The sequence below is a fragment of the Nelumbo nucifera genome, chromosome 1, assembly GCF_055504915.1.
Source record: "Nelumbo nucifera cultivar China Antique chromosome 1, China Antique-T2T, whole genome shotgun sequence".
NCBI classification, from domain to species: domain Eukaryota; kingdom Viridiplantae; phylum Streptophyta; class Magnoliopsida; order Proteales; family Nelumbonaceae; genus Nelumbo; species Nelumbo nucifera.
This window is the reverse complement of record NC_142649.1, coordinates 144925240-144953230: the sequence shown is the minus strand read 5'-3', so window position 1 is coordinate 144953230 and position 27991 is coordinate 144925240. Positions and strand designations below refer to the sequence as shown.

The 27991-nt window shown below is 42.0% G+C and overlaps 2 protein-coding genes across 2 annotated transcripts; one reads left to right on the top strand and one right to left on the bottom strand.

Moving 5' to 3' along the window:
• Positions 1–14091: 14091 nt before the first annotated feature.
• On the top strand, positions 14092–16407 carry CP (ceruloplasmin (ferroxidase)). The gene is given in 4 exon segments (NM_001302852.1): positions 14092–14344; positions 14441–14629; positions 15126–15291; positions 15649–16407. Coding segments are annotated over 4 exon segments (996 nt in total). The 5' UTR covers positions 14092–14113; the 3' UTR covers positions 16059–16407.
• A 1254-nt stretch (positions 16408–17661) lies between these two features.
• On the bottom strand, positions 17662–25895 carry LOC104610929 (uncharacterized). The gene is made up of 6 exons (XM_010277791.3): positions 24690–25895; positions 21810–22667; positions 20772–20962; positions 19845–20051; positions 19552–19612; positions 17662–18511 (listed from the first exon to the last, which is right to left on the bottom strand). The coding sequence occupies exons 1-6, from the start codon at positions 24954–24956 to the stop codon at positions 17924–17926; spliced, it is 2172 nt and encodes a 723-aa protein (XP_010276093.1). The 5' UTR covers positions 24957–25895; the 3' UTR covers positions 17662–17923.
• Between the last annotated feature and the right edge of the window lie 2096 nt (positions 25896–27991).

Genomic DNA, 27991 nt, shown 5'->3' with positions numbered 1-27991 from the left:
ATAATATATATACACTAGCGGGGACCCATGCAATGCACAGAAAATCTGAAAGATTGAATAATTTTATTTACTATTAATTAATTGATAAATTAATAATCAAAATTTCTTGTTAATTAACTAAAAGTATTCAAAGTTATTGTTAATATTTAAAATTTTAATAATTGTATTTTCATTTAATGTTGATCTATAGAAAATAATTATTGTTAATTTAATATGAACAAATATTTTTTAATAAATTTAATTTTATTAATCATTTGTAGTAATTTTAATAACTGTTATTATTTTCATTATTTTTAAATAAAATTTTGATTGACTTTAAATAAATGAAAATGATTATAAGAGCTAACATTTTTATTAATTTCACTAATAATGAACAATTATATAGGAATGACAATGGGGCCGGTTTGAGGCAGGACACCCCATCCTTGTCCTCGCCCCGTAGTCAAGACACTCTACCCCATCCCACCTCACCCCTAGTGTCAGGTGGGTTCAAGGCAAGGCTCCCACTCCTTGTTAGGGATGAAGAATCCTCAAATTCTTTTCTCATCCTCAATGTTGGGTGAGCTCAAGGCAAGGCACCCACTCCTCATCAAGGATAGGGAATCCTTGAATTTTCCCTGCCTCGTCCTCAATGTCGGGTGAGCTCAAGGCAAGGCACCCACTCCCCATCAAGGATGGGGAATCTTCGAATTTTCCCCGCCTCGTCCTCAATGTTGGGTGAGCTCAAGGGAAGGCACCCACTCCTCATCAATGATTGGGAATCCTTGAATTTTTCCTGCCTCGTCCCTAGTGTCGGGTGGGTTCAAGGCAAGGCATCCACTCCCCGTCAACCCAATATTCAATTTGATGACAAAAATGATCAAAAGGATATATTGAGTATCAGCCGTACCACATGGTAAATTTCTAAAAGTACACTAAAGTGTCTTTAATTTTCAAAAATGTAATTTTATGAAAAAATTGGAAATTTCATTACATTTGTGTAATTTTGAAAATTTATTCAATTTTTTAAATTGTTATTAAATAATTTATTTTCTCTTTAAATGGTTTACTTACAGAGTTACACTTATTTATCTTATATTTTCTGATATAAAGTAATCAGTAATCTCCTTTTTTCAAATTACATTTTTCCCTTTCCCATACTCATTTATCTTCAATAATTTTCAATAATTTACAATGAAAGTAACATAATTTTTCAATAGTTTTCCTAAATCTATCAAATGTAATAAATTTTCCTAAAATTTTCAAAATATTCCAATAATTATTTAATACATTTTAAATTAACTTTCAAAAGTTTTATATCTTTTAATTTCCAAAATGCTATTTTACAAAAATGTAGTTTTGTGAAAATTTTTGAAAAGTTTATTACATTTTTGTAATTATGGAGATTTATTGAAAATTATTTTAAATTATTATTAAATATTTATTTTTTATTAGGTAGTTTACTAACAAAATTAAACTAATTTATCTTTTATTTTCTAATATAAATTAATAATTTCATTTGTCAACACCATATTTTATTCCCCCATCTGCATTCGGTTATTAACTATAATAATAACAATAACTAAAATTTTATACTTTTTGATAATTGTTAAATATCATTCTCAATTTTATAGAAATTAGTTAAAGAGTTTTCAATTTCTATAAAATGTTAATTAACAATGAATATAATAGTATTCACCCAAAATACTTTATAAAAAGTCATTATGAGTTAATTAATAACAATATTTATTAATTTTTGGTAATTTACTAACCATTCTAATAAGAATATTTAATTTTTGATAATTTACTAACTTCATTTATTAACTTTTGGTAATAATACTCTTAATATGTATATTTTAAATGAAAGAGAGTGGATATGGATTGGGGGAAGAGATTTTAGGAATTGATTGAGGAGTGGGGTAAGGCTTAGAAAAGATACTTTAGGAGAGAGATTTTAGGAATATTTTTAAGTAATTGGGTTGGATCGTCTTATATATAAAACAAGCCATGGGTGGCACAGCCCATTCGATCGTGTCGTATCGTACTATATCAAATCATAAATGTAAAACCCCAAGCCCAACACAGTCTATATGATAGTGCCATACTTGACACGGCCCACAATCCATCGTGCTTTGCGGGCCGGTTCAAAATCGTGTCCGTCCGGATTTACACTTCTACTTTCACTCTTATAGTCAACACTCAATCGGGAAAATGTATGATACCAACAACAAGGCAAAATAACGTTCTCACCTACCTCTGCCATTTCCTTTTTATTTATTCTGGATAAAGGACAAAAAGACACGTATGCGTCAATATGCGTGGCTCTTTTTTTGATCGCTCCGGGTTAGACCCGGAAATAGTCGGCCCAACCCCAAAAAAGCGGGTTAGGGTTCCCTATAATAGAAGGCGACGTGACCGGATACAACCTAAAATAATTTGAGTCGGAATAGCTCATATCCTTTCTGCACCTGCAATTCCAAACTTTAAGCTATTTGATCTGGGCCTAAAACCCATATTTTTTTGGCGACATGACTCAACACGACCTGAAAATAATTATAGCTCATATCTTTTCCTCCCAAGCCATCATCCAAATAGTTGAATTGTTCAAACCATGGAGTAGGGGTGAGAAAATGGATAGATTCTACCTGTAATCTAATTAACCTTGAACTGACCTTTTTCAATCTATTATAGGATAAAGTACAGTTTCAAGTTATTGGAACTGATTCCCACCAAGTTGGTCGAGGGCCTAGGGAGTTTACCCTACTTGAATCGACTCGTTGAATTGGCCTTAGTTAGCTTTAGTAGAACTGGCCTTAAAACCGAACTTATTTTGAAATAAACTCCAAAATATTTTTGAGGATATATAGATTTGAACCCAAACACTCATAATTACAAAGGCCATGATATCACTTGACTATAGAATTATTTATGTGATTTGATCATTTGTTTACATTTTAATATTTGAATGTGTATAGTAATGTAAAAGGTAACATAGTTATTTACAAAATTTAAGTTAGAATGATAAGGTTTGAACCGTATATTAATATATTATAGTAACCTACATATTAAATTACCTAATTTAATCAATAAAGATAATGTAAGTTATAAATTATATATTATGTTTATTAAAAATCAAGTTTTGAAGAATATATTTCATTTTTTTAAAGAGGGAGAGTAAAAAAAGAATAGGTTCTAGGGATAGACCCGAAACCATCAAGGCCAAAATCAGCCTTGGAATTGACCATCACAGGGTAGGTTTCGGCTCCAAGAACCTAAAACTGACCCCTTAGGGTAGGTTTCAGGTTCTACCATGGAATCAAATCAAATAGACCCATGCTCATCCCTAATTTGAAATAGACTGTAATATATTTTTTGTAAAAAAAAAAATCATTAACTTGATCAAAGACCAGATGACCTAAGCGGTTGAACCATTTACCCATCTGACCCGTGAATCAACCATAACTAAAACATTTAAGGTTATGATTTAATGTTTTTTAGTCGATATAAATAAGAGTAAATCACAAATAGGTACGTTGTACTTCGGAAAATAATGATAAATAGATACCCTGAACTTTCAATTGCAACCCTAATTACCTGAACTCTCAAAAATAGACATTTGAATCCATCTGATGATGCGCAATCCGGCCGGTCTTAGCTGTCAACGACCTTGCCTCTGAACTGAGTAGCAGGGAACCTGAAACGGAGGAGATGAGGAAGCTCCGGGGAGAACCCGGTGTAAAGGCTCCGAAGCTTAAGTTAGAATCCTTCAAAGGCAAGATAAAACCAGATAGCGCAAAATTTGCATACCTCCTCTTTGGGGGGGTGGAGAGCCTTTTATAACCACCTCGCGCACTCACTCCTAGACTTCTGTCAGGTCGGGAATGATTACTTCCGTGCTTCTGCCAGTTCGGGCGTCATTGCCTCTGTTGGGGCAGAACCGTCACTGCTCTTTTTGTCGGAGCCGTCTCTGTAACTGGAGATGGTGGTGGCAGGTGGCCGTTTGAAGTGCGGCCGCCAAGCGTCAGATCCCAAGTCAGTCAGGTGCGCCGCCCTTGGATACGGACTCCTTCGGTGTCAGGTACGGTGTGGTTCGTCCAGTTCAATGCTCTGGAGGCGAAGTGCTTGGAGCGGTGTGTGAGGCGAAGTCTTGAGTTCAGATAGGGGGGTGTCCCGAACTTTCATAAGACAGGCCAGTTCGGGTCTCTGCTTTGTGTGACTCGGGGCCAAAGGGAGAGTTCGGGCTCCTCGTAGGGAGTTCGAGCTCTAAGTAGGGAGTTTGGGCCCCTTGTAGGGAGTTCGGGCTCCTCGTAGGGAGTTGGTCTCCTCGAGGGGAGTTCGGACCGCTGGTCTCTTCCCTTTGGTGTTTTGTACCCTCGGTATGCTGTTTTAAGTGCCGAGCTACTTGCTTTTTTGCCACGTGGCATGATTTGCGAGGTCGGGCCAAATCTTCCTTCATCAATTGCCCCCCACTCCTCGTGCTAAGGGTCTTGCCCTGGCGCGGGGAGTTTGCTAGGTGTTAGGTAGATTTGCCCTGCACTTTGAATCTTGGTTCTGCCGACGCGAGGTTCGTTGTCAAGGTTCCTTGGGCTTCTTCGAGCATCCATTAGGCAGGAAGTGCGTCGGCCTGCTTAAACGTTGATAAATTTGGCGACGCGCGCTTTATTTCAAAATTTCAAAAAAGCGTGCCACTTGGTGGCCGCGATAGCGGGCGTCTTTTCAAATTTGAAAAAGACGTGCCGTTGCCGTTTTTATTGAGGGGCCGTGCGCTGGCGTTCCGTCAGTTTCGAAAAGATGTGCACAGGCGCTCTGTCAGTTTCAGAAAGATGTGCACCAATCACGTCTCGGTCTCGGAGGACGTGCGGTCAGTGCGGCTGTAGGCCGTCGGATTGGTTTTGATCTAAGTCGTTGCCTTTCGGTCACTGTGAGTATAAATAGCGGGGGGGACCCCAGTTGTTGTCACTTCTGTACTTCTCTCGAGCTTGCGTCTGAGTTTTAGCTCGCATCCAGTTCGCATCCAGATTTTTTCAATTTGCGCTCAAGGTCTTCCGCTCATCCGAGCTCCTATGGTCTACAGCCTTTGTCTGGGTGAGTACTTTCCTGGATCTCATCTCACTCCCCGATGTCTAGCTCGAATGGCTCAGATAGTCCTTCCAGCGGGTCTGATGCAGGTTCTACGAACCGAATTGCATCTCCCGATAGCCCTAGTGAGCCGGAGGTAGAGCTCGAGGAAGAGTTCGAGCTCGTAGGCCGAGGCACTTTGGGTAGTTTGGCGTCCACCTCTCGTCGGGGTTGGATGTTAGACAAGTTCGGTCCTTCGACCATGACGCCCGAGGGGCTCCAGTCCCACATTACTTACTATAACTTGCCCGGGGAGTACACTTATTTCATACCTTCAGGTAGCTTTCCTTGGGAACACGGTCCTGATGAGATCGTGATATTCCGGGAGCAGCTCGCCGTGGGGCTGCGATTGCCTTTCCATCCCCTCTTTGTCGAAGTCTTGAACCACTTCGGCGTGACGGTCGGCCAGCTTCACCCGAATTCCATTCGAAACTTGGTGGGGACAATCTCCTTATTTTGCGACGAGAGCTTTCCATTGGACTTGGAGATTTTTTCTTCAATCTTGATGATTAAGAAGCAAGCGGGTCCCCTCCCCGAGCGTAGGCGGGCTTACTACCTATCTCCTCGCCCGGGCTTTAAGCTTTTACATGAGCTCCCTAACAGGTCCCAGCATGGAAGCGGGACTATTTCGGGGTGCGAAGTGTGCTGGGGTGGCCGTTTCAGACTGGGTGGGGGATGGCCGCTCCTGACTCCAGGGTCACGCTTGACAAAGAGACGGCGAAGGGCCTCCGGCAATGGGCGCGACTTGGGCTGAAGTGTCAACAGTATCTGACGGAGGCCAAGCTCATTGCGGCCGGCCTGAGTTCGGGTAGGTTCTTTACTTAGAGATTCTTATCTTGTTGTCTTTCTTGCTTTTTATTGATGGTGAACTTCTTTTCGCAGGTGCAATGGATTCTCGAGTGACCCGGGGTGGGCACTTGTTTCAAGGTATGAAGAGGAGAAAGCGGGTTGCCAAGCGAACTCGCGCCGAGATGCCCCAGGATGCGGAGCCCGAGGTGCCGGGCTATCAGCTAGAAGATCTGCCCAGGGAGCCCGAGATGGTCCCTCCAATGCAGGAGCCGGCAGGGGGCCCTTATGCTAAGACTACCTACATAGGGGCTCCTACATACTCTGGTGCTCTTGCTTACTTCGGGTCTACTCATACGCGAGCTGGGCCCTCGGGCTCGGGGACCCCGGGGGATTTCAGGAGTGTGTTGTCGCCAACCCATGCTCTTCAAAAGAGTAAGGAGGCTATTTTTCCCGAGGAGGTCGCGGCGTGGACTGATCTCCCTCTGCATCAAGTGGCCTGCCGTGCCGTCACCCATGCCATGGTGGTAAGTGTTCTCCCTTCTTTAGAGCTCTTCAGTTTTTGTTTTGTTGGTTCTTTTGATCACTCGGTCCCTTTTGGTAGGTGAGTTCTTCTATTCACGCCTTGGCGGCTCAGGTGGAGAGGAGCTCGAGGCAGGTGCGAGTTGCCGAAGAGGCTCATCGCGCTGCCGAGGAGGCTGCTCGTGCTGCCGAAGAGACTGCTCGTTTTTCACGGATCAGGCAGGCGAGGTCTCAGAGAGATGCCGAGGCCATGGGAGTGGTGGTGAAGCACATGGCGGACTTGAGACTGGATCTGCAACATCAGGTCGAGTATCTTCAGGAGGACATCAGAGAGAGGACGCAGATCTTTTCTCAAGGTATCGAAGATGCCAAGAAGAAGGTTGTCGATGAGTACATTGCTTCGCCGGGCTTTGATGATCTGATGGTGGATTCATACAGGAGGGGTTTTAAACTAAGCCGGTGGATGATCCGGAATACGTACCCCGAGCACGATATTAGCGCCATATCCACTTCCCGCATAACTCAGGAGATGGCCAATGCTGCTGACGCTAAGCCAGACTCCGAGGGTGAGGCAGGACCTTCGGGTATTGTTGAAGTGCCTTCTGATAATGAATAAATAGCTCCAGGCTTGTAATTTTTTTTTTGTGTACTACCTTAATTTTGAAATGGAATGACTTTTGCTTAAGTGTTGGTTGTTTTTTTTCTCTCTCGAACTGAGCATATTTGCCGAACTAATCATACGTCCGATCTGTTTCCTGTCCTGGCTACCGCACTTGTGCGGCCTGTTTTGGTGGTGATTTTATCCACTTTGTTTGGCGGTCTATAGGTAGTATCGCCTTAGGTTGACAATGTTCCATGCTCGGGGTACTTGTTTTCCCTCTAAGGTTTCGAGCTTGTATGCTCCCCCGAGTGCTTTCTTTACTATGTAGGGTCCTTCCCAATTTGGTCCGAGTTTTCCTACGCCGGGTTCGGGTACCATGATCTTACGGAGAACCAGGTTGCCGACGCGGAAGCTCCTCTTCTTTACTATGGCGTTATAGTACCAAGCTACCTTTTTCTAGTAGGCCACAGTTCGGATGTGCGTGAGGTCTCTCACTTCGTCCAGTAGGTCGAGGTTGGTGCGTAACTCATCTTCGTTTGTCTGCTCGTCGTATGCTTCTAGTCGCAGCGTAGGTACTTCGATTTCCGCCGGGATTACCGCTTCGGTGCCGTAGGTGAGGTTAAAGGGGGTCTCTCCTGTGGCGGTTTTTTCCATGGTTCGGTGAGCCCATAGAACACTTGGTAGCTCGTCCGCCCACAACCCTTTAGCTCGGTCTAGTCACGCCTTCAGTCCGCGGAGGATGGCTCTATTCATTACTTCTGTTTGACCGTTTGCCTGCGGGTGTGCGACCGGTGTGAAGTTCTGACTAATTCCCATACTTTGGCACCATTCTTGGAACTTGATATCCTCGAACTGTTTGCCGTTGTCGGAGATCAGTACCCGAGGTAGCCCGAAGCGACATACTATGTTCTTCCAAAAGAAGTTCTGTATGTTTCGGGCTGTAACTATTGCTAGAGGTTCAACTTCTATCCACTTTGTGAAGTAATCTACTGCCACCACTAGGAATTTTCTCCCACCTGTTGCTGGCGGGAATGGCCCCAGAAGGTCGATGCCCCATTGTGCAAAGGGCCATGGACTGGTGAGGTACTTGAGGTTGGCAGCAAGCTGATGGTGGATATTGGCATGCTTCTAACACTTGTCGCATTTTCTAACGAGCTCGACGGCCTCTGTCTTCATCGTTGGCCAGTAGTATCCTTGTCGAAGTGCCTTTTGAGCGAGGGCTCTACCTCCCAGGTGTCCACCGCACAAGCCTTCATGAGTGTCGCGGAGTACGAGCTCGGCTTCGGCAGGTCGCAAGCATCGCAGGTAGGGGAGCGTGTAGGATCGTCGGTACAACCGTTCGTCTATTATGACGTATTTGGCTGTCTAGCGCTGCACCCTCTTGGCTGCATTGCGGTCCGCAAGGAGGGTTCCATCTAGCAAGAAGCTTGCAAGTGGGTCGATCCAGCTCGGCTCTGCTTCAAAGATGGGAGCGACCTCTTCTGCCCCTTCGAGAATGCTGGGCCGAGGTAAGTCATCTATGTACACGGTTCTCATGGCGTTGTGACTCGTGCTGGCTAGCCGGGACAGGGCGTCGGCCTCAGTGTTCTCTGACCTCGGGATTTGCCTGATGAAGTGTGACTGGAAGTTGAGCAGAGCCTCCTTTACTTTTGCCAAGTATGCAATCATAGTGAGCTTGCATGCTTCGTACTCGCCTATAACTTGGTTGACCACGAGCTGGGAATCACTGCAGATAACAATGTGCTTTGCTCCGACCTTCTGTGCTAGGTTCAGCCCGGCTATCAGTGCCTCGTACTCCGCTTCGTTGTTGGATGCCGCGAACTCAAAGCGTAGTGCGTATTCCAACTTTGTTCCGCTCGGGCCGCGTAGCACTATTCCAGCCCCGCTGCCCTGCTGATTCGAGGAGCCATCTACATGAAGGATCCAGGGCTCCTCATCCCAGTTCGCGTTTGGTCTAACCAGGAGAGATGCTACACTGGCAGCTACTTCACGGGGTTCAGACTCTATTGGCTTGGGAGCTCCAAGCTCGCCCGAACTGGGGATCTCGGGCTTTACCGGCTCAGGGGCTTCGAGGCTAAACGTGCACTCGGCGATAAAATCTGCCAAGGCTTGGGCCTTAATAGCAGTTCTTGGTTTGTACTAGAGGTCGTACTCACTGAGTTCGATGGCCCATTTTGTCAGTCGACCAGAAACCTCGAGTTTGAGTAAAACTTGTCTCAGAGGTTTGTCAGTCAGGACGATGACGGTGTGAGCCTGGAAGTATGGGCGGAGTTTCCGAGCTGCTATCACTAGTGCGTATGCTAGCTTTTCTATCTGCGGGTACCTTGTCTCTGCTCCCTGCAAAATTTTACTAATATAATAGATGGGTCGTTGGATCCGGTCTGTTTCTTTTATTAGTACCGAACTGACCACCTCGTCGCTTGCCGAGAGGTACAGTTCTAAGACCTCGCCCTCCTCGGGCCGGGCTAAGGTAGGCACACTAGCGAGGTAACCTTTTAGCTCGTCAAATGCGAGCTGGCAGTCTTGGGTCCACTCGAACCCTTTGCCTTTGATTGCTTTGAAGAAAGTTAGGCAGTGGTCTGCTGATTTGGACATGAAGCGGCTTAGAGCGGCTATGCGGCCGTTTAGCCTCTGAACTTCTTTTACTTTCCGGGGTGGTCTCATATTTAGGATGGATTTTATCTTGTCCGGGTTGGCCTCAACACCGCGCCGATTGACAATGTAGCCTAGGAATTTGCCCGAGATGACGCCGAAGACACATTTGTTGGGGTTCAATTTCATGCTAAACTGACGCAGGATTTGGAAGACAGAATCTAAGTCTTGTATTAATTCTTGTGAAAACTGTGTCTTGACGACCATGTCGTCTACATAACATTCTACCTTCGTGCCAATCAGGGGTCGAAACAGTCTATTTACAAGTCTTTGGAAGGTCGCCCCGGCATTTTTTAATCCAAAGGGCATGACCTTGTAGCAGTACAGGCCGAACTCGGTTATGAAGCTGGTTTTTTCCTCATCGGACTGGTCCATTTGGATTTGGTTGTTGCCTGAGTAGGCGTCCAGGAAGCTTAGCAACTCATGTCCCGAGGTCGCGTCCACTAGGCGGTCAATTCTGGGGAGGGGGAAGCAATCTCTCGGGCAAGCTCAGTTCAGGTCGGTGTAGTCGACGCACATGCACCACTTGCCGTTCGCCTTTTTTACCAGCATTGGGTTGGCCACCCAGCTCGGGTAATGGACTTACCTTATGAAGTTTGTTGTGAGGAGCTTCTCGACCTCCTCGTCGACCGCCCTCCAACGCTTTGGGGCTAAGTTGCGTTTTTCTGTCTAACGGGTCTGACTACAGGGTTAGTATTAAGTTTGTGAGTTATCAGGCCGGGGCTAATGCCGGACATGTCGGCCGCGGACCAGGCAAAAATATCTAAATTTTGAAGTAAAAAGCTCACCAGTTCGGTTCGTAGGGGTTCCTCGAAGGAAGCACCGATCTGAAGTGTGTGAGCTGGGTCCGTAGCCGAAGTCGGGACTGCGACCGTTTCCTCTGTGGGCGAAGCTCGTTCCTCGCCTTGCTCCGCAAGCCGCTCCAGTTCGAGGTCGTCGACCACCTTGGTTTTTCCCTACAGGGCGGCAACATAACACTTGCGGGACTCAAGCTGGTTGCCCCGCGCTACCCCCACACCGAAATCCGTAGGGAACTTCATGGCCAAATAGTACGTGGAGACCACCGCCCGTAGGATATGCGTGATTGGCCGCCCTATTATGGCGTTGTATGGGGAGGGGGTCGCGACCACCAGGAAATCATGGTTGAGTCTGACCGCACAAGGCCATGTGCCGACTTCCACAGGTACTGTTATTTTTCCGAGGGGCCTGACTTCCTCTCCGCTGAAACCCTCCAGAGGAGTGTTCGCGGGCTTCAGCTCGCTCCTCTGTAACTGTAGCTGGTCAAATGCTGATTTAAAGAGGATGTCCGCTGAGCTGCCCAAATCTACGAGTACGCGTCTGACCTCGAAGTTACTGATCCTTAGTTTAATGACAAGCGCGTCATCGTGGGGATAGTGGACCCCTCGCGCGTCGTCCTCCGTGAAGAAGATTGGTTCTTCGGTCTTTGGTCTTTTTGGGGGGTTCCGTTCCTCGAGGGCCGCTTCGCGAACTGAAGTTCGGGCTGCTGCCGAGGTACACCCTACTACCACCGATCCTCCCACAATTACATGGATGGATGGTTCCCCGAACTGGCCTCTCTTCCGGAGGCTGTCGCTGCAACGGTTCGGCAGGTCTGCTGCTAAATTCGGGGGCATCCTTTTCGTGCTCCCCTTGCCCACCTGCCTTATTGTTATTATTGTTGTGCTGTACAAAATTTCTTAAGTATCCGCGACGGATGAGCCCCTCTATCTCGTCCCGGAGATTATTACACTGCTCAGTACTATGACCATGGTCTCTATGGAAACTACAATACAAATTCTTATTTCTCTCGTTCGGATTTCCCTTTAGGCGAGGTGGCCACTTCACATATGGGGCGTCCTTGATCGTCATTAAGATCTCGGTCCGCCTTGTGTTTAACGGCGTGTAATCCGTCCGAACTATTGGGGGAGCTCGGAACGACTGGTTCGGCTTCGGCTCCCGGGCTGGGTTTTTCCGATCGACTGGGTTGGAGGGCTCGCCTTTCCTCTTTCTTTTCTCGTTCCCGCCTTCGGTTCGTTGGTTGATTTCTTCCTCTGTCCTCATGAACTTGTCCGCGAGCTTGAGGAATTCGGCCACGGTTGCGGGCTGGTTAGCTACCATGTGCCATTTGAACTCTTTGTGCGTTACCCCTCTTTTGGCCACCGCGAGCTGCACCGCGGGGTCCAACCGCGGTATCTGCAAGCATGCTTCATTGAATCGCTTGATGTAGCCCCGGATGGATTCTCCTTCCCTTTGGACTACTCCGAAGATGCTTTCCTTTGTTTTGGGGCACCGTTTACTGGTGACAAAGTGTGCGGTGAAGACCTGCACGAAATGGGCCCAGCACTTTATCGACCCAGGGGCCAGGTTCCTGTACCAAGTGCGGGCTACACCCCTGAAGGTGGTGGTAAAGGCCCCGCACATGCACGATTTCGCTGGCCCTAGCGAGGTGCATTTGGGACTGGAAAGCGTCAACGTGGTCGTTGGGGTCGAAGGACCCATCATACTTGTCCAAAGGTGGGAGCTTGAGATCTCTGGGCAAGGGGACCGCCAGGAGTTCTGATGCGAGGGGGAAAGGAACTGAGAGAATCGAGGCCATGAGTGTTGGGTTTTTTGAAGAAAAGGGGTTATGAGAGTTAGGAGGGAGGCTTTTTGAAGCGGTTCCCACAGACAGCGCCAATTGATGATGCGCAATCCGGCCAGTCTTAACTGTCAACGACCTTGCCTCTGAATTGAGTAGCAGGGAACCTGAAACGGAGGAGATGAGGAAGCTCCGGGGAGAACCCGGTGTAAAGGTTCCGAAGCTTAAGTTAGAATCCTTCAAAGGCAAGATAAAACCAGATAGCGCAAAATTTGCATACCTCCTCTTTGGGGGGGTGGAGAGCCTTTTATAACCACCTCGTGCACTCACTCCTAGACTTCTGTCAAGTCGGAAATGATTACTTCCGTGCTTCTGCCAGTTCGGGCGTCATTGCCTCTACTGGGGCAGAACCGTCACTGCTCTTTTTGTCGGAGCCGTCTCTGTAACTGGAGATGGTGGTGGCAGATGACGGTGGCAGGTGGCCGTTTGAAATGCGGCCGCCAAGCGTCAGATCCCAAGTCAGTCAGGTGCGCCGCCCCTGGATACAGACTCCTTCGGTGTCTGGTACGGTGTGGTTCGTCCAGTTCAATGCTCTGGAGGCGAAGTGCCTAGAGCGGTGCGTGAGGCGAAGTCTTGAGTTCGGATAGGGGGGGTGTCCCGAACTTTCATAAGACGGGCCAGTTCGGGTCTGCTTTGTGTGACTCGGGGCCAAAGGGAGAGTTCGGGCTCCTCGTAGGGAGTTCAAGTTCTAAGTAGGGAGTTCGGGCCCCTTGTAGGGAGTTCGGGCTCCTCGCAGGGAGTTGGTCTCCTCGAGGGGAGTTCGGACCGCTGGTCTCTTCCCTTTGATATTTTATACCCTCGGTATGCTGTTTTAAGTGCCGAGTTACTTGCTTTTTTTGCCACATGATGTGATTTGCGAGGTCGGGCCAAATCTTTCTTCATCACCATCCGTTAATATTTTGTGACTTAAACATTACATAATATTAAAAATACCCTTCTGATATATTTTCAAATCATTGTACGGAGTAAAATCGTCGCGCTGTCGTCCAAAAATTTGAATTCATTATTTGATGCGCACGTGAGAACGTCATCGTGAGAATACGTTGGGTTAGCTGAGAATGATCTCAGACGTTCGGTTACCGAATGACCATCTCGACAATGGGCAAAGTAGAAGACTATTATTATCTAAAACCTGCCACGTGTAGAAGACTAGAAGAGAACCGAGCATTCTGTACCGACTATCTACATTGCCTTCTTTTGTTTTTGGTAAATAAACGTTACACTGCCTTCACTGCAAATGGGCCTCACTTATTTATTTAGCGTTTATGAAAAGCATCTACGAGGCCCAGCTGATTATGTTTATTATTTGTCCTGCTTTCATTTACCAAGAATAATGGGTGAGTAATTTAAATAGCTAATTGGTGCTCCGATCTCAAGTATTCCAAACTTGGGTGGAATCCGAAGATAATTAGGTCCGAGTCTTGTACACGGGCTGTACAACCTGGTAAATGTGGAAAAGTGGTTGGATTGGAATATAAATTACATCTAATAACTCTTTCACTAAGAATTAAAGACGAAGATCATAAGCCCGTGATTAGTCTTGTGGGTCCACTAGTTTTTGACTTTCTCGGTTGGGCTCCTGAACAAGTGTTTTAGTGATAAGCTGGATGCTGGAAGCATGATTCAATGATCAACTGAGTTTATTTAGGCGTAAATGCTAAGAGCGGACAAGTGGAAGCAGTAAGTAATAAGAATCGGAATTAAAATACAAATCTTACCATCTGTTTCTTTTCCATTCATTACTCCCTCTTCTGCTTTATTTAAGAGCCTAAGTAGAAGTGGGGAAAGCAAGAATCTGATCTTTGGGAGGAGGAATTATGGATTCCAAAGCTCTCTTCTTCTTTGCTCTGGTATGCTTCTGTGCTGTGGCTCTCAGGCCTGTTTTTGCAGAGAATGAAGAGGACCCCGGCCTTGTAATGACTTTCTACAAGGACTCCTGTCCTCAAGCCGAAGACATTATCAAAGAACAAGTTAAACTCCTGTACAAGCGCCACAAGAACACTGCATTCTCATGGCTCAGGAACATCTTCCATGACTGTGCTGTCCAGGTACACAAATAACCAGAAGTTTTCTTGTTTCTAGTTTGAAACTCTGTTGATGGGTTCTTCTTTTCTGACTCTTCTGTTTTTCCCCTGTGTGTGTAGTCATGCGATGCTTCACTTCTACTGGATTCTACAAGGAGAGACTTGTCGGAGAAGGAGACAGATAGGAGCTTTGGGCTTAGGAACTTCAGATACCTTGACACCATCAAGGAAGCTGTGGAAAGGGAGTGCCCTGGTGTGGTTTCCTGCGCAGATATCCTTGTCTTGTCTGCAAGAGATGGCATTGTTGCGGTACTTACTCAATTTCCATTTCTTGGTTGAACTTCTGCTCTACTTTTATGTGGGTTTCTGTTTCTTTCCCTTGTAAGGTGGTAGATTCTGTATCTGTGTGGATCTAATTTTTAAGTTTCTCCACTTAAATTCTTATCCTGGATGATCTTTATGTTTGTTCTTAACATACTCTTTTTCTGAACTGGTTAATTGCAGGATTTACTTATTTAGTAAAATAGCCATGATCATGGTTTTTTTTTTTTGTCTTTCTTCACCCAAATGCCAACATATCTTCTTGAGTGTTTGTCTCCTGAGTTGAATTATTCTGTTTTGCTTTTAAATGGGTTTCCTCCTCTCGATCTGCTTTTCCCCCCCTCCTGAACATTATTTCTGAATATATCTTTTTTGCTTACTCAAGTTCAAGTAAAAGGTCTGTAAGGGTTCTTGTGGAAATATCTGCAAAAAGACTTTAGACTAATTTGATTTATGATTTTTATATTTATTTTTCTTGGTTCAGCTTGGGGGCCCTTACATCCCTCTCAAGACAGGGAGAAGAGATGGTAGGAGGAGCCGTGCAGATGTGATAGAGCAGTTCCTCCCTGACCACAATGAGAGCATCTCTGTGGTTCTTGACAGGTTTGCAGCCATGGGAATCGACACCCCTGGAGTAGTTGCCTTGCTGGGTATTTTCTTCATCTCTTACCACCCATGATCTCACACAGACATGGACACATAATGTTCACGCATATATACATGCATATATCACATACATACACATACGCAGACACCATGTATAATGTATTTCACTTTATTGTGATGCCCATACATCAATTCTCCATCCAAATCCTCATCAGACACCACTAGATCCACCATTAAATTTTCTCCTGCATGCATGATTGTTCCATGAAAAAAAAAACATCAAAGCTAAATGTATGGGTCGCCAAGCATCTTCCCATTCATGACTAGATACATGCATCATCCAAATAAAATGTATAGAAGTGAAAGCAAGCTAAAAACACCTCTAACTGATCTCTACACAGGAGCCCACAGTGTTGGTCGAACCCATTGTGTGAAGCTGGTTCACCGTTTGTACCCGGAGGTAGACCCTGCACTGAACCCGGATCACGTCGAGCACATGTTCAAAAAATGTCCAGACCCAATCCCCGATCCAAAGGCCGTGCAGTACGTGAGGAACGACCGAGGCACACCCATGAAGCTGGACAACAACTACTACAGGAACATAATGGACAACAAGGGCTTACTCATAGTAGACCACCAGCTAGCCAATGACAAGAGGACTAAGCCCTATGTGAAGAAGATGGCCAAGAGCCAGGACTACTTCTTCAAGGAGTTTGCAAGGGCCATCACCATTCTCTCTGAGAACAACCCTCTCACTGGTACAAAGGGCGAGATCAGAAAGCAGTGCAATGTAGCCAACAAGCACCACTGAGATTTTACTTGCCGCAGTAGAGTGAAATACCTCCACCTTTCTCGTTAGCTTCTGTGAGAGATGAGATGAAAGAATGAAGAGTTGGTAGAATAACTAATAAAATGGTCTTAGTGGAGCTTTACTTTTCTTCATGCAAGTGAGTGGCATCTGTCTCGGCATCATGATGATGATGGGGTGGTGACCACACGCACCGTCTTTAGTTTTGTAGGATTCTCCCTTTTTTGTTTTTGGTGGTGTAGACGTGTAGTCGATGTAGTGATGGGTGCTGGGGAATGAAGGAATGATGTATGTATGGGTGGTGGGGATGGTGTATGATGAATGGATTGAGAATTATATTATGGTGGTTTGTTCATGCTTCCTCAGTTCCTCTCTCTCTCTCTCTCTAAAATTTGGAATTTATTCTTGGAATCCAAGAATAAAAAGATAAAGAAACAATTGGGGTCCATGAAATTGTACTATCCATCGCAAAAACAAACGAGATAGCGTGAATTGAGCTAATAATTAAGCTCTGCACTTGTCAAGGAGAAGGACTTGTGAGTTTATTGGTAGGTGGTCACATTATGATTCTCTGTTTACTATTATTAATAAGACAAATACAATGCAGGGAGATGAATGACAATGAATGGGCCAAAGCCTTAAGAAGGATTACTGATCACTCGTATAACTGGTTCAAAAGATATAATCCTTTCTCTTTTCTTCTTCTCTTTCCCATTTTCGTTTCTGTAAATGACATAAGCTGGCTCGTGGAATTGCTATATTTGAGGTTTGAATTATTTACCATCGATTAGGTAACCTGTCAGACTGAAAGACGTGCATGTGCATGTGAGAGTATGAACGATGAATTGCCAGTGCTTATGCAAGCATACAGGACAGAGCTTTCGTTGCAAACTTGGAATTTTCGACAGAAAGTTTGGGATTTTGGGTAAGAATTTGTTTAGCATTTTAGATCAATTTGCGTGGTCATGTGTCAACCTACCTTACCGACTCGGCTCGCTCCTTGATCTAACCATAAACTGGAAATTAATCTCTCACAGTTAACTTCAATTCATACAAGTTGAATGGTTGCTTTTACTACTGATTTTTTTTTTTTTTTTTGAGGAAAGCTTTTAATATTGATCTCCGCCCTGTCAATTTAATGCACTAAGCATTTACGATTAAAGAAATTGTTAGGCTATAGCAACAACTGCAGGTGGTTTTGTCAGGTCTGTTTGAACTTTGAAGTGTAATCGTACTTCCATTGCTTATTTCAATATATTATTGGACTCTGGCACTTGCAATCAAGATTGGCATCTTGAGCAATGAATTATGAGATCTGGGCAGTGATTTTGGACACATACACTGCAATTCTTATCATTTCACTGACAGTAAAACGCCATGGAGGTTCTGATCTAACCATTTAAACTATTAATTCATGGGTCCCTTTCCAACCTTACGTTTGGCTCCCTCTGATAAATGAGACTAGTATTGGCTGTTAAACACTTAACTTTTTTTTTTGTTCTTGTTGGAGAAGATTGACACATGTTGATATCATTCATTTTCAGCGTTCACTTGATAACTACCAATTTGTTCCCTGACATGGATAGAGAAGTTGATGCTCCAGTGGTTTATTTTCTTTGAGAAACATATACTTAATAGCACTAACTAAATTCTATTGCTACATGTTTAAACCATGAATAATAGCTTAGCTATGAACTGATCAGGATGGTGCTATACTGCTATACGAGGCATGTCACATCCACCATTCGGCAGAGGGAAGAAAAATGGTAGAGTTGCAGATTGTCTTCCTCAAAAAGATTTCATTGCTACATGCGTAATGTTCTACTTGACAGATTTACAGGAAAGGGTTGTTCATTACTTACAATTTGCTAATCCTTTTTCAGCTCTGTACCAACTGAACTGCTGTCAGAGTTACTATCAGCTTCTTGTGTGGCTGCATCTTTCTTCTGAGTTCCTTCAACCACATTGGGAATAAAAGGACTGCCAGAAGGGTAATAAGGTTGTGGGTGAAGAGAGATGTAACTTGTTGGATGGAAAGAACGGTAACCATAAGAAGCTGGGTAAGGACATGAAGGGAATGCATTCGTCTGAGGCCAATATGTGATTGGCATAAATGTGTTTGATGGGTGTGGTGGAAACATGGGATATGGAGTTGGCGTCTGATTTGTGTGGTAGGACATATTTGTGTTAGAAGTGCCTATAGCAGGGTTGGAGATTGGTGGGGTTTCTGTTAGAGTATGAGATGGCACAGATTGAAATGCTGTCATCGCAGGACCATGGACAGAGGTATATCCTATAAGCCCAAACTGCATAGGAGGTAGAGAGCTCGAAGGAATGGATTGTAGGATTGAGGATCTAGTTAAATTTGGAGGCTTACTTGTGGAAGCTGTTTGCCTCTTGCCGCTTGATTTGCTTGAAATTGCCTTCCCTGCCACGTGCTGTGAATTTGGACTAGCCTGTTTAGGAGGGGATTACTTGTTAATCAATAAATTTTTCATGAATAGAAACCACAGCTATACAATGTTGAATCTGGCATCATAGTTAGCTGGACAGGTTGGATCCTAGCTTATCTACCCAATAAATGGTTTAATCTTTACTATTTTATTCTTTCAAAGGTTTGAAGATTGTCAGTTTTTGATTTTTGCTTTGGAAGGCTAATACCAGCACATATTTAATAATAAATTATCCAATACCAGATTCATCTAGGACAATATATTGACATTCATCATTCCATTTCTCCCAGACAAAACAAATCTAGATGAAAATAATGCCACTTTTGTGAACCTATATTTTTAATACATCAAGATATTAGTAATATGCACTTGCATTGTTCAACCAAGGTTCTATATCGTCATCCCAGACCGTCCATCAGACAGAGGACCCTCTAAATTGTATAGTAGTTTTCACATGGTCAGATTCCATGTCAATTATATATCCCACCATGAATTGGATCTTTTCCCAAGTGATGATAATTGTTGAAAGTTTTAAACTTTTTTTCTAACCAATAAATGTCCAGATATAGTTTTCTTTTGCCACAGGGTTGGGTAACACTTTACTCCAAGAATGAAGTTTTGTGTGAGGAAACACACAGAAACTTATGGACTGCCACCTAAAATTCCATATAGAAGATTCCCAGGTTTCTAAGATTTATTTGTTAGGCTCACCTAGTAAACCCAAAGCCTTATAAAGTACTCTTCAAATTCTGTTTCATAATTGATGTGATTCTTTTTGATATATTTGGTGTTTTGGGTCATGATATTATTATTTGTTGTCTATCCTCTCTTTTCTGGACCCACGATTTCTTTGGGTGGATCCTTTATTTTGAGATTTTTCATAGTGCTTTAACTTTTAAATATTTTCAGTTGGACAGCTTTCAGGATGAAATTAAGGAATTTTGGTTTCAGTTCCACTTGAAAGAAACCAATTAAACTCAAATTTTAACAAATACGAAGGCACTTTCAAGCTTAACATTTGCATCAAAGAGTAAAAGTCTTACAGTGTCATAAAGCACTGGATGTTGATGGAACAAATCCTCCCCTTCAGCATCTCTATCCGTCCTGCAATGAGGCATCTTAGATGAAACCATGAAAAGAAACAAAGCCATTAAAAGCTCCAAATCGATGCATGATTTTCCAAAGGAAATATGGGTTATCGACAATATAAGGGTAACCAAACTTTTAGTGAGAAGTTATGATGTAGTAGAAACAACAACAACAACAACAATGATAATGATAATAACAACAGTGCTAACATAAACAAAGAGCAGATGGGAAGGTGAGGCATGAGTACCTATAATATTTTTGAAGCAGGTCCAGGTTCCGGTACTTCGTCTCCCTTCGAACAAGGTCATCAGGAAAACCAGCCATGAACAAAAGTGTAATACCTAAGGCCTTGAAGAAGAAGCTCCCACTACGAATATTGACTAGCATTGCTATCTGGCACATAAGGGGTCCAAATGATTTTAGCTTGTTCCTTCCCATCCGCTGCCTCACATATCTGGAAAAAAAACCCAACATGTAATCAATTCTAGATTAGGTTGAAAGTAAAAACATCCGATGCCATAAACCTATAAGCCCACAATGTTGGTGTTTAAGATGAATGAGGCTGAGTTGGTGAATTTAACAAACTTTAATCCCCATGTCCTTGGACACCCCCCCCCCAAAAAAAAATATATATATTTTTTAATCTCAAATATATACTCCCTTAAAGCTTTACCCCTCAAGGACTGAGGTGGTTGGGTGTTGTTAGAATCAGGGTGGAGAAAAGGAAATAAAAAAAAAAATCCTTGTATTTATTCCTAGTTGAAAATTAGCAATTGGTTAACTCCCTAAGGCCATGTTGAACTTACATATTCTTCATCTATATAAATTTATAAAGATAGACACTTTTTTCATGTTTTGAATAGTGCATATATATTTGTTCAGTGTTGGTTGATGCTTCATCAAGCTATTAAGAAGACATAATTCTCTTCTTTGTTTTACACAATTTCAGAGCTCACCAACTCTGAGGAAAGCAAGGAGGTAATTTCTTTACTGTCAATACATACATGCATTACCTGACATGACTGCCAGTGAGAAGCCAAGAGATCCCATTTTACCATAAATACATCCTTTATTTCATAATTGAAAGGATATCTAGGTCAGCTAATTTTGGTCCATAAACACATCAGGGAAAAGTGACAGCTGAGTTAAAATTTTGGTAAAGCATCATACTTACTCATTTTGAGGAAGATTTCTTGTCCTCCCTCCATATTTGATGCACAAAAATAAGCAAGATGGGCAGCTCGGATCAGATGGGCGCATAGTCTTCTCCTCCTCAAGTATTTTAACAGGACAGAGTGTAGGATTCTGTCGGTTGGGATAGAATATTTTTCTCCGGACACCAGGATGCTCATATAGAACATGTTCCTGATTTTAAAAATAAAGGAACTTGGTTAATATCAATGAATGAAGATTGGGGTCAATATAAGGATGAATTAAACAGATCCTCACTCCATAATTCAAGTTATGAAAAGGCTGTTCCAAAGAAAAACTAATTTCAGCTATATATTTATAAAAGTAATATATAGCATTCAGGGAATCAGTCAAATAGGTAAATAGGTACAGAAAACTACAAGATGAAAACCTATCTTCAGCCTCCTGACAATGATAATTGCAAAACAGAGAAATAAGTTAATCTCATAGATGGCTATTAAAGAAAAACCAAGGGAAACACTGAAGTAGAGCATGATATCCACTGTGACTAGATATTGTCATGCTATTTGGTTGGCCAATATTGTTAATATTGGATGATAACAGCAATACCCACACCCATTTTAGAAGGAAGAAGACATTATGACACCTTGGCTGATAATTTCTTAGGTGATTATAACATTCATGGAGTCCATCGTGAAAATAAAAAAGAATAACATTCTAAGCAAATGGTTAACTAATTGGAATATGCTCAATGTCATGTAACTGACTTTCATTTGTAACCACAGAATCATATTTTTCAATCCACACGTGAGGTGTTTGTTCAAACCACTAGAACACAAAGAATACAGACATGTATGTTTAGATAAATGACTTCCTAGTGGTTGTATAAACCTCACAAGAAGGGGAAAAAATATTCTTTTATTTGTTTGGCAAAGAAATCTTAGTAAACAGAAGCAATAATGACATCAAGGCAACCAACTTTATATTCATGAGCATGTCCCTCTAATTGACCATGTTAAAATCCATACAAGTAAAATTATCAAGAAACAAGAATGCTTACCCCAGGATTATTTGGGGATACATAGGGCTCTCCCTTTCTCAGTATGCTAAAATGATTGAAATCTAATTCATACATATCTTCACACCCATGCCTTATGCCAAGAGATGCAAAGACAATGATTTTCCTTATGGTGTGAGATTGAGCATTTTTCAGCAAAAGCACTTCTGACACTATTATTCTCTTGACTTCTTTTGGACAGAAGGCTACCTTTGGGGGCTTTTTATGCAAAGGTGTGTTTCCTAATGCTTTTTGCCCAGTCTCATGTCCAGAGCTATGGATTTCTGATGGCACTCTGTATCCTCCAATCTTTCTGTTTTCTTTTTTGTAATGCCTTTTATGTTCTTTCTTGTTGTTAATAATTTGTGAATCAGTTACTAACAGGCCTTTGTTTTGATATCCATTTATGTCTTCACTTGCATTTGGTTCCTTTGGTTCACTCTGACCACCAGCTGGATTTCCTGAGCATGATTTATCTTTTTCCCCATCAATGCCTTCATGGGCATTTCTTTTCACTGTATCTGCAACTTGTGAAATGCCATCATTCTGCCTGTACTTATCATCAATATCAATATCATCCTCATCGCAGCACTCGTCATCTTCATCATCACTGTCATCGGTATCTTCATAATCTGCACCACAGTCACCATCTTTATATTTTTCAAAATTCAGAAGCTGGGTTTCATCCATGCTCATCCAGTTTACTAGACAGTCCTGTTGATTGATTTCTTCAACGGCTTGGCATGGAATGTCATGCTTTATCTGTTCAGACAAGATTGAACTTCCTGCAACTTCATCATTTTCTATCTTTTGTCTCTTGAACTTCTTAAAGCTTCTCTCTGCTCCATTATGACAAACATCCTGGGAGAGAAAGAATACCAGAATAACTTTCATGAGTCAACTTGAGAAAAAATTGAAACAAAGAATATGTAAGAACTGTGTTAACTCAACTCTAATGGAGATATGTGGTTCTGTTTCAATTAGTGTGGACTATGGAGATATATAATAGAAACTAATCATGTAGCACATTAATATTGATGAGATCACTAAACCTTATGAAGTTCCAATTTTGAACAAAGAAAGCCATGTAAAGAGGACATTTCTCCATAGTCTATACAGATTAACATGAAACATGAGCTTATAGAATCCAAAGGTCTAAAACTACAGTAAGTAACTGATGTTGGTAAATGGTAACATTGGTGAACAATCTAATCTATGCTTTACAGCATAAATAGACCAATGGCTTCCAAATGGAAACATGGTGAAGAATTAACTTTTAGGCATCTATAGATTTATCAAAAACGTTATAAAAACATATTTTTGTCATTTAAAAATACATTTTTCCAGTGACAGTCTATATCTTTTGGAATTCTCGAGGAATGCATTTGCTCTTTGGAAGTTTCCTATATTGCATCTAAATTGTCAGTTTGTCACATCTTTTGTTACAGGAAAGTAGCTTTATAATCCCTCCTAGTCTTGCATTCTGAGACCAAATTGAACCTAGACCCAGTCAGATATAGATATTCTGCTCATATCAGAATCTTGATAGTTTTCTCCAACATTTTTTTTTTCTTTTCTATTCACATATCTAGCATGTTGGATACAATATTCTGTGATTAGGATGAAGAACTTTTGTACCCTTGCTTCCCAAGTTCATAATATTTGAAAGGAACGTTGGTCTAAAATTGACATTTGATTCCCATTATCTCTGCATGGATCTTCATTGACACCAAAACAAAACCCAAAATTCAGAGAACAATGATGCAGCAAATTTTAAAACATAATATAGTGCTATGCATGGTTTCTGAATTTCTTTTAGACAGCTGCTCTCCCAAGTTAACAATTTACTTCATCTGTCATTTGAAACCACAATTTGGTTTTGCTTTAGTAAATACAGGAAGAAGTTAAAAATTTACTTATCAAAAATAAATAAATAAACAAAGAGCCTACAGAAAATGTCCACAAGGATAACGAATCCATCCAATAGAAGAAAAAGGAGATTCAAAGGAAGATCATACAAAATAAAAGCAAAAAAAAAAAAATTAAAAAAAAAAAAAACAAACTTTGGGTTTCAATTCACAGAAGAAGTAATTTATTGACTCGAATGCCTCCAGCTCTCTCTCTCTGTGTACTTACTTTTAGGCCTGTTATCTTTCTACTTTTAATGCACATATATATGTATACAAAAAAGCATATCTCTCAAATCATTTCTTTGGTTGATCTCAGTCATTTCTTCTCTTATCTTGGATTATGCCAACCTTTTTAGCCTTGGTCTTCATGCGAATTCTATTCCTTGACTTGAATTTTTTTAACCAAATTGTCTGTTTTCTGTCATAACCAACCCATCATCTCTCTGAATATGCATAAGAGCTCCATGTGTATTGTGAATTTCATTCTCGTAAGGCCCCAGCCTTGTGGCCCATCAAAGCCTCATACCATCATGCAAATCAGTGGAACTAAACCACATCCTCAAAGTTTACTAGCCATCTTTTTCCATTATTATACCATAAGATCTCGTACAGTGTTCACTTATACTTGAATAATCCTCATATGAGCCCAAAGAATTAGCTTGAAAACTCGGATATTGATTGCAATCAAGCATGCAGATTAGAAATAATATTTGAATGGTATCCACCAAAAACAAACGACAGTGGTAATGGTTGAATGATCCATCAACAGTTGAACACATACACATACAAACTGGTATATACTTATCGTAGAAATGAATTCTAATGTACGGCATTTTAGATGATATTCTATTAAGAAAACTTTGACAAAGAGAAAAAGAAGCATTAGTTACAGTAAAGACAAAACAAATGCACCAGGCAAGATGCAAAATAGCAGAAGAAATTCAGAAATGGATCTCTGATAATCAAATCGTACATGTCCAGGAATGAGGAGAGAGGCCTTTTCTCTCTCCTGTATTTGAGCTTCCAATAAGGATATCTTCTCCATAAGCTCTGCATTCTTCTTCCGCTCCCTCTGCAACTCGGCCAAAATCTCTGCGATATTGACACCCTCTCTTTTCACTTCTAGTTCTTCACAGCTCAGCGGAGCCGAAGGAACAGAAAATTCTAAAGAGCACCCTCGACTTCTAGCACATAATGCAGAAGCATTAAGTAAGCTCGCACAGGATTGAAGCTCTCCCATTTGAGAATGCACAGGCTCTGCTTCAGAATCTAGAACTCTAGAGAGAAACCCACATCGAACGAGTGGTCTTAATGCAGAAAAATGGAGCAACAATGCCCATTAACCAAAACCTCGATGAACAGGTTGAAAGTTTAGAGATTTAGGGGGGAGGTGCAAGGGTTCAACAAGAAGAAGGGAAAACCATAAACCCATAAAGCAAAACCTCCAAACGGGTTCCCAAATTCAAAGATTAAGAAAAGACCAATAGCAGAAGGTTAGTTATCTTGGGGGCCGAAGTAGAGAAATTGGACGTTCATGATAGCATTGATAAGTTATAATTAAATAGAATGACCAAATGAAGGGAAAGAGAAGCAACCGTGCGCAGAATCTAGTAAAAAAAGGCTGAGACAAAGCATCAAAGCACTGCAAGGAGAGCGAGAACGAGCAGGCGCAAGATACACTGTGCCGAGTATGAGTGCTGGCCAAGTTGCAGAGAAATAACAGAGAAGTAAACAAACAAAAAGAAAAAGGAAAAAAAAAATGTCTTAGAGGAGAATGAGGGAGAGACTTTTCTGCAATGAATAGATGTTCTCTTGTTTCGGAGATAGAAAGAGAGGAGGAAGAGAACAAGAGAGGTGTGAATGACGATGAGGAAGAAATGGAGTCTTTTCAGTTTGGTTTTTGTTTCAGTTTTGTAAAAGAGAGCGGCGGGGACTGAGGCATGCAACACCACGTGCTTCTCAATGCTCTCTCTCTCTCTCTCTTCCTTCTTGCTTAGCACAAAAATTTGTCAGACAAGCACTAATAGAGATTAGCCCCCATTAACCCGCCTGAGCTGTTAGGATTTAAGTTTATATTGCTGGATTCATCCAATCCAACCAATCTGTTACTTTTCTTTTTTGGATAGAAAACCAATCTGTTACTTCAAACAAAGATGCAGAGACCCAAAAACCCCTAAGCTGTGCCTCAATTTAATGCTGGGATTGCATGATTGATACTTGGCAACCCAGTTAGCTTCACTTATTATTGCAGCAGCTCCCCACAAGTTCGAACAGGTCAGCGGGTCGGGTCAGCTACTGACAGCCCGACCACACTACTTGTAGGTTGTGGCAAGATGGATAACACAAGCACAAGTAGTAACAGAAGTAGCAGTAGCCTGTCTGTAATAGTAGAATCCAAGGCATAATAAAAGTTGAGTGCTTGAATCTTATGGGGTTATGACAAATGACAATAGCTCAATCACAGTGATGGGAGTGGGTTAATGGCTGGATTCATTGGAACACCCCACACATAACTTACAGACCTAACTGGATATGCCAACTGTGTTTGGATTTTTCAATGGGTAGGAGTGATGGGCCCACTGGACGTGGACAAACCTGCTGCCTGTGATAGGTCATGAAGCATAAGGTCACAAGCTGTGATGTAACATTAAACATTGAATACCAGATGCATGGACAGAAGTTCTGGGCTTTTCAGTTTTCTTGCAACTCTTGTCTCTATGTGTAAACCGTACAGAGTTACAGTTTTATTCCTTATGGAACTTCTTGGTAAAGAACATAGGTTCCCCCCCCACAGCTGTGAATTGCATAACTATTTCAAAAAAGAGAAAAAAGATTGAAATTTGATGTGTGTGTATTTGTGCATGTCTTGACTACTATCCATGGGTGAGGAGTGAGGAGTGAGAAGTGAGGAGTGAGAGTGAGGAGTGAGGACTCTCTTCCCCATGTATTAATGAAAAAACAAAGAAAGAGTACACACGTGCATTTTTGTGATAGTGGGGTACACGATAGAAAACAAGCTCACGTGGAGTAGGAACTTAAATGGTTGTCTCAAATGAAAACTTTGTCAGGGGAATATGAGACTAACCTTGGATTCCATTCTTCTAATTAGTTTATTATTAGGGTTTACATGGAAGATGTGCTTTTCTTCTAATAAAAAATATGGGTGAAACCTTGGAACTCAAGGGTTGCCAGTGGAGTTGTAATATATGTTTTGCTTTGTCTTGTAGTTTGTGTTTTAAAAGATTAATCTCTGTGAGACATCACTTTTTCTATTGATTAGCTTCACATGATGTGTCTATATTAGCTTTGAAGGAGGAAGAAATGAAAAGGTGAAGCAAAAACATAAATGAAGTTATGTTTTCTAATTTGGTTTGGTGCTCTGAGAGAGAGATTGAAATGTTTTTTTTTTTCTTTTTTGGGTAGGAAGATTGAAATGGGATCATATGTATTAAATACCACATTGATCTGAACAAAGTAGAATGATTGAACAAGATACATGTAGCTGACTCAATATGGTAGGCACAAGGCTTGGTTGAGCTCAAGGGAAACGATTGAAAGGTAAAAAATACAGGAAAAAACAAAGGTAAAATGTTTACAGAATTTCCTGGGATTTGCTGAGGCTGGCTGAGAGATTGTCTTAACGGATGAAGACCTGGCAAAAAGTTGACCTAATTTGCGAATCCGACCCAATCCAATCTGATAAAAAAAAGGGATTAGGGTCTCATATTTAACTATCTGAATTTGAGAATGACCCGATCCAACCCAACTCGAAAAATCAGCTTAGGTTGGGTTGGGTCATGGGTCAACCCACTAACCTGATTGTTAGGTCTAATTACTATTTATGTATTGTTTGAAATTTCCACTTTTTAATCTCTACTATGTAGTGTTTCCTCTTTGAATTGTTAAATGTTCAAGTTTTTTATTTTATTTTTAGAATTTTAAGGTTAATTCCTTTAATTTTAATATTTTTCTTGTATTATTTCTTTATTTTTTTTAATTTTAGTTATCTTTGTAGATGACCCAAATTGACTCATGGGTCAACCCTAACCCAAATATTTAGGATTAGGGTCTAACAATTCCCAACCCAACCTGAAATCAACCTTTTGACCCAACCCATCCAACCCAATTGCCAGGTTGAGGTGATAATATTCAGCCTGGCATGGACCTAGGTCCATATAAGTCCCACAAATTTCTGGGTTGTGCTCTGCCTGGCCCATATATGTTATTTTGTGTTATATTTTATATTTATAAATAAACATTATTATATGACACTTA

Coding starts and splice junctions, on each gene's coding strand:
- LOC104610929 (XM_010277791.3), bottom strand. CDS start 24,956: ATGGGAGAGCTTCAATCCTGTGCGAGCTTACTTAATGCTTCTGCATTA. Junction 20,052..20,771: donor AGAAATCTTCCTCAAAATGA/GTAAGTATGATG, acceptor TTTTTTTTCCAG/ATATGTGAGGCAGCGGATGG. Junction 19,613..19,844: donor CTGCTTCAAAAATATTATAG/GTACTCATGCCT, acceptor GCCTCATTGCAG/GACGGATAGAGATGCTGAAG.